The sequence below is a fragment of the Cydia fagiglandana genome, chromosome 18 (assembly GCF_963556715.1).
Source record: "Cydia fagiglandana chromosome 18, ilCydFagi1.1, whole genome shotgun sequence".
Lineage (NCBI taxonomy): Eukaryota > Metazoa > Arthropoda > Insecta > Lepidoptera > Tortricidae > Cydia > Cydia fagiglandana.
The window spans coordinates 12,050,857-12,063,165 of record NC_085949.1 but is presented as its reverse complement, the minus strand read 5'-3'; the positions used below and the strand labels follow the sequence as shown (position 1 = coordinate 12,063,165).

Below are 12,309 nucleotides of genomic sequence, written 5' to 3'. Positions count from 1 at the left end.
TATTACATAACAGCAAACTTCTCCAAAGGGCCTCTACGTGTTGGATCTGTATCCCCACGCACGCCTATCAAATGACCGGGATGTATATACCCGTGAGTTTTTAAGATGCCAAAATAAATGCGTGATTTATGTGCGGGAGGCCCGTAGCCCTGACTATTAGAAGAAAATTATAATATTGAACAGGGGAAGTCCCTTCATCTTGCAAAATATCATAAAATGCAAGTTCCCCGCATGTCTCCAGTTTTCCACAGCCACAATATTTGAATTGGTAGATTATAATTTTTCACTTACCTATAAATTTTTAAATATCCGTAAGTACTTAATCCGTCTGTTGTAGTCGTAAAAGTGATTTGTTAGGAATCAATTAGGTAATTTAGCTATAAATGTAGTTTGGGCAGTTTCCAATGGAAACTAAATAACAAGCCGATTAACTAGAACAACTGCAATCCAGTTTCAGAATCTTAATTTATGTAAGTACCTATTGTTAAAGGCTAAAATACTTAACACGATACGACACGACACGAAGATAGTGTAAACTAAGTAATTAGACGAAGAAAAGTGCGAAACGGTGAAAGAAAAGATCAACCAAGGGATCGATTTTTTTTAAACGTCCATGCTCGAAGTCGCAAAAAAAGATGGATTAGAATGCAATTTCGACAGCTTCTCCAATAGTATATTTAAGGTAAGGTAAAAAGGTAAATTTGGCATCTAAAGTGTGTGAATAATGTGCGTGATACAGGATGCATACTGGTACAATTAGAATACTGATACGAGTACAAAAAAATGTTACCTAAGGTTGTGATAATAATAAATGTCTATCCATTCAACGAATACCTAACAATGCCCTAAAAGCATAATTATAGGTGATATTTTTTTCTGTCTAAATGGTTCTATGAATAATGTATTTAGACGTAATTAGGGTCATTAGGTATTTGGAATTTTCTATTGCTATGCGCAAAGTACATGCGCGGACAGCCATGGCAACGATTGCTACAACAATTTGTCCGCTAAGTGAGCAATACCACACCGGTGTAACTTAGATAGTTTTTTACTTAGTAGTAAATAATACTGTAACATAGATATGAACCACAGGTGTAGTGTATTTGCAAATTCTTGCCTTAAACTTCCAGTGGATCCTGTTAGTAAAATGCCTAAACCCGACTATGAGAGAAAAGACAAGTTTGTAACCGCACAGAACTCTATTGATTCTTCTTCGACTTGTTCTGTGAACATTGTAAATGTAAATACGGAGAAAATAAAAGATTTCTATCGCTCCATTCCTGATTATAATGAAATAAATCATCTGCCGACTGAAGAATTCTATTCCACGTTAAGATCTTTAAGACAGAAGAAAAAAGTTATGCTAGAATATGCTGTTGATTTAATAGATGATTGCAATGGGGATAATTTGCAAGTAAAAGAGGAAGTTTACACGAGTGAGACTAAAATAACTGATAAGCCTGTTAAATCTCATTATGGCGGTACACTGAGGCGTAAATACAGTGCAGAGAAAAAAGATAAAACCTCAGAGTTCAATGGAGCTGCAAGGATGAATAGAAGACGTGTTTCTGATTGTTCTAATAAGAACCCGACTGTTTCTTCTATGAAACAACCGAGTAAAAAGTTGACTGTTACAAATATCGAAGTTAAAATAGATGACGATCCTAAAATGAATCCGGTTAAATGTAGTTCCATGAAAGAAAATACGTCGAAACCAAAAAGAAACCATTCGGCATGTTCCATATCCTGGAACGATGACAAAATCGAAAGGAAGAATGAAGTCGACCAGAAGTTTGACAAGTTTTTTGACGGAGCGGAATATTCAAGGCTGAAGAAAGGTAATATGGATGACGATGAGTTTAAAACTCAAAGTATGCCTTCTAGTCCGTTGAGAGCTAAGCGATTTGGGTCTCCCCAGAGGAGACGTAAGAGTATAACTGTGCCGAAGCCGTTTAAAATGACGGAAAGGTAAGATAAAATGAGATAGATACTTCTTATTAAGTCAGAAATTTTGACTCAGTAGGTAATTAGTAATTACTGAACACATGCCTCCTCTCACAAGAGGCTTTGAGAGTCTTCAATCTAGCCAAGCTCAATGTCGAATGTGGACTATTACACCCACCTTTGAATTTTTTCACAAATGCATGTAGGTACCTACTTATAGTTAATAGGTACGTTTGCCAAAGAGTAATTGGTACTCTGATATTAGTGCTTTGTGTAATGTAGGTAACAGGTATCCTGCAAGATATTTTTCCCTATTTGTAGAGATGAAGAAGTAAGGGCAGTGAACGAGCTCCGTAGCCTGCAAAAGTCGTTTTCCGAAGATATGCTTCACAGGAAATGCGACCGCCAGCAATTCCGGACCAAACCTGTCCCCATAGAGTCCCGGATACCTCTCTACGACAAAATTCTTGAGGATCAAGCGATGAGGTTCCGAATTTCCATTGTCTGAGCAATTGTTATATGTTCTGATTCTAACGCTATGGGCTATAAAGTAAATGCATTTAATCGTGCGACCAAAAGCAATCAAGACACAATTTTATTATTACACACAAGGGCAAAGGACTGACGGGTGACTTTGTATAGATTTTTTTGAAAACAGTGCCCAGGTGCCATTGCTAATGTGTCTTGTCTTGTCTTGTCTTGCCTCTTTGGTTTGATGGCTTGCCAAATAGTTATCAGTGTTATCACTTAAGGATACATTCGTTAGCAATTTTACTTTATAACCAATACCACAAATTAATTGCTTTGTTTCTGTTACATTCTATCTAGTTAGTCACTAGAAAAGCTATGTTTTTCGAAATGCACAAATTTTAGTTTACCTACGTTATGTTTACAGGTTCATTTCCAGGCCCGCACTATGAACACGAAAAAGCCTAGGTATTTTTATTTAATTTGCAAAAATAGAATGACCACGTAATATATTATTTATGTAGCTATATTAAATGCTTAGACGACAAGCTTCTGAACCTATAGTTCGTTTTTTTAGCATTAGAAAGAACTTGCAAGAAGGTAAGCGATCTTGACATGTCTTTTAATTGAAATACGATTTTTAAAAATCAGTAACTATTAGGTACTTATGAAAGCAGAAGAATATAAATGATCGTACTTATTAGATTCATAATTGTTACATATTTGCCGTGTCTTATTTTATAAACGTGTTTTTCACTAAAAAGACACATCAAGATTGTTTACCTTATTACTAATGCTAAAAAACGAAGTATATCTATGGAATTCTTATGTTTAATAAGTTTCATTTTGCGCATGGTACTTTTAGTAATCGGTATTCATTATGTATGAGTTAATGATTTTAAATGTTTACAAAACGAGTCTAAATCTACATGTACCCATTATAGGAGAGCGATAACGAAAATCAACAGCGAAGCAGAGCTCCGCGCTAAAATGAAGCCTTTCAGTTTTACAAAAAGGGAAGAAGGTGGATTAGAAGCAGGGAAAGCCTGTGAACGAGCGATCCATGCCCTTCCGAAGCCCAAGAGAAAGAAAAGATTCCGCGCGAGGCCGGTGCCTAAGAATTTGTTTTCAAACTATTTTTATGATAAAATAAAGGAGGATGAGTTTTTTAGGTGAGTTTCTATGGGGGAATAACTATGGGAATAACTACCTATAGATCCTTTCTATATCTAAAATTTGAAGGTATCCTAATCCTAATCCTAACCTAACCGAATCACGTTTCAAAAGCTAAAATAAACATTCAATCGAATTTATAACCTCCTCCTTTTGGATTTGGAAGTCGGTTAAAAAATGAAGACTCACATGTTTAGTGTAGGTAATTGTCGTTTTGAAGACAATGAGATAGACAGAGATTACTACGACTACCTTACGTATCGTTTTCATTGTAACGGTTCTCTTGATGTCGCCTAGGATTGTAATGTTTATAAACACAGGTCAATGAACCGGCGAATCAGATCAGAAGAAATGCTCCGAAGCGCCAACCTCCCCGGCTCCATGGCCATGCGAGATCGCAGCCGGCTATCCACGCCAGCAGCCCACAGCGATCTGCCCATCGATCCGTCTCCTGGCATTCCGTCTGTCAGTTCTTCTGACAGACTGAGGAGTAGGAGTCCAGAGAAAAGGAACAGATACGAGAAAACGGCGAAGGAAGACTTTATTACGACTAGTCCGAAGCCGTTTAGGTTCAACACGGCTGACAGAGCGGCTAAGAAGGTTAGTATATGAGAAAAACACCCAGAATGTGTTTGAGCATCAGTGGCATGTTTCTACCAGTAACCTGTCAGATAAAAAAATTAAGAAGTTTATTAAAGCAGCCAGTAGGTACACATACCTATGGAAAATATCGCATTATAAACCAACGCAAAGGTTCTTACTTAAACCATCTACAAGTTGGTACTTTTCTTGAGATTTGGGACAAATAAGTATGATTCCCTTCCTGGTCTTTTCAGATGCAAGACGTAGCAAAGAAAATGTCCCATGAAAGCAAAAGCACCGAAAGCCTCGGTACCAGCGGCGACGTCGGAGTTATGCGAGGGTTCTCCGCCCTGGAGCTCCGAGCTGCAGCTTCTGGCCGATCGAACCTGGCGGCTCTGCTGAGGGCCGAGGCGGTCCGCCGACGGTTTGAGATGGACGCGGCTAGTAGAATGGCAGAGCAGCGGAGAATACGCGAGATGCGTCACAGAGATCGCTTGCTGAGATCTAATCCTGCGTGGACCCTTGTTAAAAATAAGTAAGTTCTTGTTCTTCATCAGAATGTGTCTCAAACTAAAAAAGTCCCGATATACATACATGCATGCTATCGTGGTCGAATTCTGTGTGCTTTGTTGAAGATAAGCCGAGCTACGCCTGTAGAGATTAGTGAAACGCGTCATAAAGATTGCATGCATGGATTCTGTATTGCGATACCTACCCTTTTTGTTATTATATATGTATGTATTATATAATGAAACGATGCAAAGATATTTACATGTTATTTCAGTGCTGAAGAAGATATCGCCATGCGTCTACAAACCCGACGCGACGAGGAGCGAATGAGGCGAGAGGAATTCCTCCACGAAATGGAACTTATGTATGGAAGAGTCCAACAACAACCTCTGCTCTTTGAGAGATATTACGCACCTCGCTCCCACTCCGCACCTGTCGACTACATTCAACTTTCCCCGAGAAAAACCAAGAAAAGGAGCTCAAGGAAATGTAAAACATACCATTTTAATACTCCTAGCGTATCGCGAAAAGATTCCCTGAATGACTACAATGGCAACATGATGGAATATTTAAATAGAATAGAAAACGACGAAAAATCTTACTCTAATTCGGATGATGCCATTGATAGTCTTGATGGTAAGTGAATGTTTTATGTAGCTTTGAAAATAAAAATGGTAAAAATCTTTAAATTATTTTATTTCATATCTCATTGAATTATTGTACAGTCAGCAGCAGAAGTTGCTAAGCGGGCGAGGTGTTCAAAATTACCTTATTCTCTTAACAATAAAGTCGCGTCAATATAATTTTGAACATCCCGCCCGTTACACGCTGACTATACGCTTACAATCTGAACGATTAATTCAGCATGTTTACTGTACTAGGTTGTCTAGGTTTCACAATAATCTCATTACTTCATTAGTTACAAGTACGAGTATTTCTTTAACCCTTTGAATGCTAAGGACGTCTCACCTTCGTGCATTCCGTCAACCGCACACGACAAAAGGTATATTTATTACATCGGCATTGAACTTACTCCAACGTAGTGGTTGTATGGCAAAATTACTTACATCTACATCCATACATGCGTACAGTCAACAGCAGAAGTTGCTAAGCGGGCGAGGTGTTCAAAATTACCTTGACACGCTCTTATTATCTTAACAATAAAGTCGCGTCAAAATCATTTTTAACGGGTGTGCCGGGTGGCCCGCTTAGCAACTTCTGCTGCTGACTGTACTTACGTGGTTTACATACGCACTTATGCGTTTTCACAAACTTTCCGTTCATACTTTACGTATTAAATATGTATTAATCTATTCTCTGTTACAATGCAAGAATGCTCAGAATCCAATCCATATAATACGTTACTCGCGAATAGATGCCCGGTATTCCTTCAGAGCCGCATCTACTCGATCCGAAACTGGTTACCCCAAAGAGGAACCAGTTCAAACGGCGGTTCTCACTGGCCAGCCGGACGAGGGAGCTGCCAGAGTCTCCGGAGCAGCTATCCTCGCCCTTTCTCCCACCAGCGCAGATGGCGCTGGCGGCAAGCTGGTCAGACATCTGTCGCAGGGCCGCCCTGCAGGTTGGCATTGGTACAGCCGTTAGTCTGATTTTTCTTTTAACTACGGCCCTCGTTTCTGAAACAGGAACAACTTGGTGATTATTTTACGTTAGGATATGTTTTTGATGTTATATCAGTCTAATGGCTCCTCTACACGATGGGCCAGCGCCGGTCACTCCAAGGGACGCAGCCATGCGGTAGAATGAGATAGCAATATTACTTGCTCCCTCTAACGCATATACGGGTCCCTTGGAGTGGCCGTCGTTGGCCCATCGTGTATATAGAGGCGCCATAACCATAAGGACAAAATCGCAGGATGAAGATCTGCTACAAGCTTTAAAAGAGCTACTAAAATCAAATACAAGGGCTCTAATACACAAAATTAAGAGGACTAGGTAGGTACCTAGGTATTACTGATCAATACTTTCAGACTTACCAAACTCTGTTTTACCCCAGCCACCAGTTAAATATTCATTATCGGGATCGTAATCTATTCGTGCTATGTATTCTGTATTCGGTAAGCAGACTGGCCGGATAAACTCTGAAAAAAAAACCAAGGTAGGTAGAGTCGGACCTATAAAAGTCTGCAGCGGATTTGATAGCCCACGCAGTGCATGTGTTATTTATACGTCATAATTTCATAGAAGTTTGACGTTTAAAATAACACTTGCACTGCGTGGGCTATCAAATCCGCTGCAGACTTTTCTTGGTCCGACCTTATATGTTATATCATACACTTTTTTCTGAAAATGCCTAGGTAGCCAAGATGACAATCGTTGGATAGGAAACGCCAGTCGAAAATCAAATAGGTAACGAAAATAGCAATGTGACTTCGTAGCGTTTCTAGGTGACTACGAAACCCTATTTAAAAAGGTATTGCATGACAGATACGTATCTGTCATGCAATACCCTCATAGTTTCGCCGTGTGTCTGTCTGTCCGAGGCTTTGCTCCGAAAGAAATAATCACTCCGAAAGAAAAAAAATGTGTCCCCCCTCCAACTTTTGAACCATGGGTCCAAAAAATATGAAATAAATCGTGAAACAAAAGTTTAATAAATAAATACTTTCAATGAAAACTATAGCGAACATGATCGGTCCAGTCGTTTTAGAGGTATTGCAAAAATCTTCTTTTCTTAATAAAAAGATGTACAAAGCGCTGTAAAGGAGTACCTTTACCTCACCTTATGTTTTTAATGTACTTACATGATACTTACTAATGCCCCCGTTTGGCCTATTTTAACAGAATGGAAACTACGAAACCCTACACTGAGCATGGCCCGACATGCTCTTGGCCGATTTTTTTTTCGTTTGGCGTTTGTCGATGCACGATTGTCATCTTGTCTAGGCCATCAGATACGCGAAAGGCACTTAACAGATTTCTCGCTCAAAATAAATTGTATTACCTGTAAAATTAACCGGACGTGCTAGCCGCAATAAAGCTATGTCACCAACTAGTGTTCGTCTATTATACGAAGGGTGTACGAAGGTTGCATCGATTTTAACATCCACAGGCGGATCGTTGCAGTCATCCTGAATGCAGTCAATTTCTGTCTCAGCGTCCCAGTCACCCAGACGAACGTCTATTCTGAAGAAAAGGTACACGTATGAAGAAATTTCTAAAATCTTTGGTTTAGTGGAAAACGCCTACATCGAACTATTAATTTTAGGTACAAATGGTCGTGATTGGCAACCGGCGCTCACTCAACCAAGTAATTATCCGCGTATGTTTTGTATAGAAGAGCAATAAGTTAGTAATTAGTCTATGCCGATTTCGAGCCGAGGTAGGCAGAACTTGGACTCGAACTCTGCTTTGTAATATTAGGACTATGATTGATGTTAGTTATTTCAACATAATATGTCAACATAGTAACAAAACGAAATGCACAATGGCTTGGAAAGTGCATGAATTGCACGATACGATCCAACGTAAATAATTTTACCTTATGAATTTTGATGTTCTTTCCTTCATAACACATTTGATTCATTATTTGATTAAATTGACTATTGTGAATTATAAAACTATTAGAGTTGCAAAAAGTGTTCGTAACGACTTTTGGTTGGGTAGCGTTTGAAAAAAAAAATTGGTGTTCGTAAAAATAACGATACCTAATGAGAGGAATGAGGCAGATGGATCATTTTATGTTTAAGTACCTACATCAAATTAGACGATTAAATAGTTAAGTAAGCATAAAAAATTAAAATGTAGGTAGGTAGGTCGGGATTAATGTCAAGATATTCATTGAAAATTACAATAAATATAGTTAAGTTATTTAAATGCTAGGTTCTGGACATTATGTAGAAGTGGAAACTCACATTTGCTGGTTGACTACACAGTGCGCAGCAGTGATTAAGAAACGTTCTGTAATCAGGGACGCATGGCACGCGTAGATCTCTTTCGACTCTGTAAAATACAATGAAGAGACGGTTTCATTGATTCTGCTAAACAAGAACGTTTTTCACTGGGAAGAACATAATATATAATGACTTAGAATAAAATTGAAAATTGGAAAAATTACTGTCTTGGGTCAGACTTGAACTCACGACGTCTGAATAGCATCGTTCGCAGACGTTTCTACTTGTTAAAAATTAAAATAATATTTGACATAATCTTCAAGGGTTTTTGCACAAAGTAGGTAAGATATATTCATATTTATGTTGGTTGATAATAAAATACGAAACAACTTACTCATCTGATATTTGATGCGAGCCAGCCATGGCAGCTCGTCAAGTCCTGTTATTTGCCCACCGAAAATTTTGTCGGATGTTTCAAGTCCACACTCATTCCGACTTGGCAGTTTGACGGGACGCTGCAATACAGGGAAACGATCCATTTGCTCTGTTACATCACCAGAAACTTCTGGTAGCCAGCTTTGGTCTGGTTCTTCGACTGGAAATCTGGATGGGATGTTTGTATCGATTCCTAGCGGATTGTCAAATGTTGGGTTGGTTTCACTAGCTGTTTCAATGGAAGGTTGTTCTTGTGGCCGTAGAACGGGTGGTGGTCGCGTGGGTATCACTGGTGGACGGAAAGTGAAAGCTGAAGATGGTGGTAGTGTTGGCACATCAAATTCATTGTTATGATGGGGCGCATTTGTTTTCTTCTGTTTATGTGTTGTTGTTGGAACGAATGTAGTCGAGTAAACTAGTTTAGTTGTATGTGATTCTGTTGGTACCGGAGTGGTGGGAGGGAAGGTAGCTACCGGATCTGGAGGTACTTTATGAGTATTAGATATACCGCCTTCAGGTCTACTGGTGGCGGTATCTTTAGTCGTGTTGAAGGTGATAGATATTCCGTCGGTTTTGTTCGTAACGCAGCATACCTGTCGATAAAGAAATTGTGATCAGACCGAATGATTCTGCTCGAAAACCAAACGTTAATTTTGGATGTGGTTCATTATACATTGTTTATTATATCAATATACCTATAGTTAATAAAACAACACTGCTTCCTCTAATACCGACCCAATGTTTTAGCCCATTAGAAAATGACAATTGATGACACCTAATGGCTTAATGCTCTAATGCACTAATAAATAAATAAATAATAAATAATTTCTTTATTCAGACAAATACAGTCCACATTAGTTAGTCTGTTGCTTATAAACTAGGTTAATTGTACTAATGCTGTTGTGCTAAAATAAACATAAGTAGTTTTTTAAAATGCATAATGAAGATATGTTTCTTACATTATTCTCCCTACTATTGTGTGATTTTTAAATAATTATATATACCTATCGGTATTATGTCATATTTGTTGTCGAGCTAAACTCCATCTTAGCCTTTCCACTTTACGGTATAAAATCGTTTGACGAAAAAATTACTTAGTACCATCATTCACACGAGTTAATTATCATATTTACCTTTGCATCCAGCTTGTCATATCCACAAGTGAGATTCCTTAAAGATTTAATGTCATTTAACTTAAGCAAATCCAATGCTCGAGGACATTTTTGTAGCAAAATACACTCTCCTTCTATGTCGTCACTTATCTTGCATGTTTTGGATCCTTGAACGTTCTCTGGAAACAAGATTATCGGTTAAATCTACACGAAATCCCGTAAATATTCTCATGCCGCGCATTATAATATCTCCACTTTAGCAGTAGGTATCTGCTAATGTCATACGTCTGACGAACACGAATCTATGTAAATAACAAAAAAATAAGGAAAATCCAAACCAGTCACAAGAAATAATGTACCTGACTATAACTATTGGCTTTGGACTAGTGAAATAACTAGATATTTTAAGTACTTACGTGTCTTCGCCGATTCGAGGACGGCAAGAAGTAAGCAAGTTCGGGTTATAAATGATATAAACATATTGTTTGTTATTGAAGTGGTCTGACGCGGGCGGTCGGCTCGCCAAACCTCGGACACTGCACTGCTCGCTGGCGGTACGTCGGACTCGTTTGACTGTATTTATCAGAGTTGGAGCTTGCGGCCGGCGCTTAGTCACGGCGCCACGGCTGGACCACGGCGGATCCCTAAACCGAGCTTCAGGGTTTTCCCAATACTATAATTAAAGATTTGAGTATTTTAACCCATGGTGTGACGTAGGGCTTACCCCGTTTTGGGAGACATCCGTGCCGTAGCTCACGTACCTAGAATTTAACTTATTTAGTCAAAATTAGTTAATACATTGAAAACAAATGAAATGTAGGATGACATTTTCTCTAATAAATTGAGAAGCTAATTAAAGTAATTAATATGCAAGTGATTATTATGACGATTATTTACACAAGTAAAGATGTAGGAAAAAGCTAAGTAACTAGGAATTCAACAAATAAGTTCAAGTTACATCATATGATGTTGTAGAGCTCCACTAAAAAAGGAAGTGTTTGAAATTCAACCTCTAAGGGGGGGGGGGGGCGACTTCTACACATTCTGAGACGCGCGCGGAGGTAGGTACGTTAATAGTAACGTCTATACTCTGTATCATTAGGTATTTAAATAAAAGTAAACACAATCTTTCATCTACCCTCAACTGGCTTAAGGAGCCATTTGAGGGTAGATGAAAACATTACATGATCAAATAATGTAGGTTTAAAGTCAGGTCGTTCAGTGACTGATCCAGGAGGTTTTGTATTTGGTCGGTTAACTAATAAATGTTATAACTACCCGAAAATTTTAAAAATATTTGTTTACTTTCATTTAAATACCTAAGATACAGACTATAGCCAGGGCAATCGTAAAATAAAATAAAATAGCCTTTTCTTGCAATTTTTTACAATGCTTGCAATGACAGTCGTAATTGAAATAGAAATAGAAAATATTTATTTGGCGTAAAATAACATACATTTGGTAGGTACAACATAAAGATTATAAAAGAAACATACACCAAATAGGATGCCGCTCAGCATATGCAGTGTCTGTAAGATACTGCGCTGGTTTTCAGGGCACGCAAAATTAAAAACTAAAACTTAAAACTAATAAACAGGAACAGAACACGTGTAAGAAAGAAAGAGAGAGCGAGAGAGAGAGAGAGAGAGAGAGAGAGAGAGATCACAAATATTTCTTATAGTTGACGAATATGCAAGTATATATCTCTTTTGGAATTTATGTCTGCTTAGTTAATTTATGTCTGCTTGGTGGCCCGCGCGGGCCGCGCGAATGTTCCTGAGGCACAATATGGCCCTCAGGTAAAAAGTTTGGAGACCCCTGCTGTAATCTAATCTTCGGAGGATATATTGAGGACAACTGGAACGGTTAGGGGGAGGTTTGCTGCAGTTGTTTTTATAGTATTTTTATTTATTAGCCTACTTTGGTGTCCCACTGCTGGGGAAAGGCCTCCCTTAGTTTTCTCCACTCGACCCTGTTTCCCACCATTTGGGGTAGAATGGGTCCAAGTCGTCCCGCCATCTCCTTTTCGGTCTGCCTGGCTGCACCGTCTATTGCGTTGGCACAATATTATAGTAGGGTTAGCTAAGGAACACAAATGTATGGAAGTGCATGCACTTTAGTCTCAGGCGATGCCGCTTGGCATGATTGTTCCTTAGGTTAAACAAAGTTGATCTGGCCCGGTAGCCAGGAGATCGTACCATGCAGACCCCCCAAAAAGGGTTTGGTGAAAG

The 12,309-nt window shown here is 38.8% G+C and overlaps 2 protein-coding genes across 2 annotated transcripts in view; one reads left to right on the top strand and one right to left on the bottom strand.

Moving 5' to 3' along the window:
* The first annotated feature begins 986 nt into the window (after window positions 1-986).
* On the top strand, window positions 987-5,360 carry LOC134673391 (protein FAM161B). The gene is made up of 6 exons (XM_063531362.1): window positions 987-1,968; window positions 2,266-2,430; window positions 3,357-3,584; window positions 3,906-4,185; window positions 4,422-4,702; window positions 4,952-5,360. The coding sequence occupies exons 1-6, from the start codon at window positions 1,082-1,084 to the stop codon at window positions 5,319-5,321; spliced, it is 2,211 nt and encodes a 736-aa protein (XP_063387432.1). The 5' UTR covers window positions 987-1,081; the 3' UTR covers window positions 5,322-5,360.
* The window catches only part of LOC134673620 (uncharacterized), a 25,381-nt gene continuing 18,428 nt past the window's right edge, over window positions 5,357-12,309 (bottom strand). Inside the window, exons 8-14 of the mRNA XM_063531619.1 lie at window positions 10,495-10,651; window positions 10,100-10,257; window positions 8,926-9,559; window positions 8,553-8,640; window positions 7,643-7,824; window positions 6,675-6,779; window positions 5,357-6,314 (exon numbers count right to left, since the gene is read on the bottom strand). Of these exons, the coding sequence (XP_063387689.1) occupies window positions 5,998-6,314; window positions 6,675-6,779; window positions 7,643-7,824; window positions 8,553-8,640; window positions 8,926-9,559; window positions 10,100-10,257; window positions 10,495-10,651 (1,641 nt within the window). The 3' untranslated portion in view covers window positions 5,357-5,997. The remainder of the gene's footprint in view (window positions 6,315-6,674; window positions 6,780-7,642; window positions 7,825-8,552; window positions 8,641-8,925; window positions 9,560-10,099; window positions 10,258-10,494; window positions 10,652-12,309) is intronic.

Coding starts and splice junctions, on each gene's coding strand:
- LOC134673391 (XM_063531362.1), top strand. CDS start 1,082: ATGAACCACAGGTGTAGTGTATTTGCAAATTCTTGCCTTAAACTTCCA. Junction 3,585..3,905: donor AAGGAGGATGAGTTTTTTAG/GTGAGTTTCTAT, acceptor TTATAAACACAG/GTCAATGAACCGGCGAATCA. Junction 4,703..4,951: donor TGGACCCTTGTTAAAAATAA/GTAAGTTCTTGT, acceptor ATGTTATTTCAG/TGCTGAAGAAGATATCGCCA.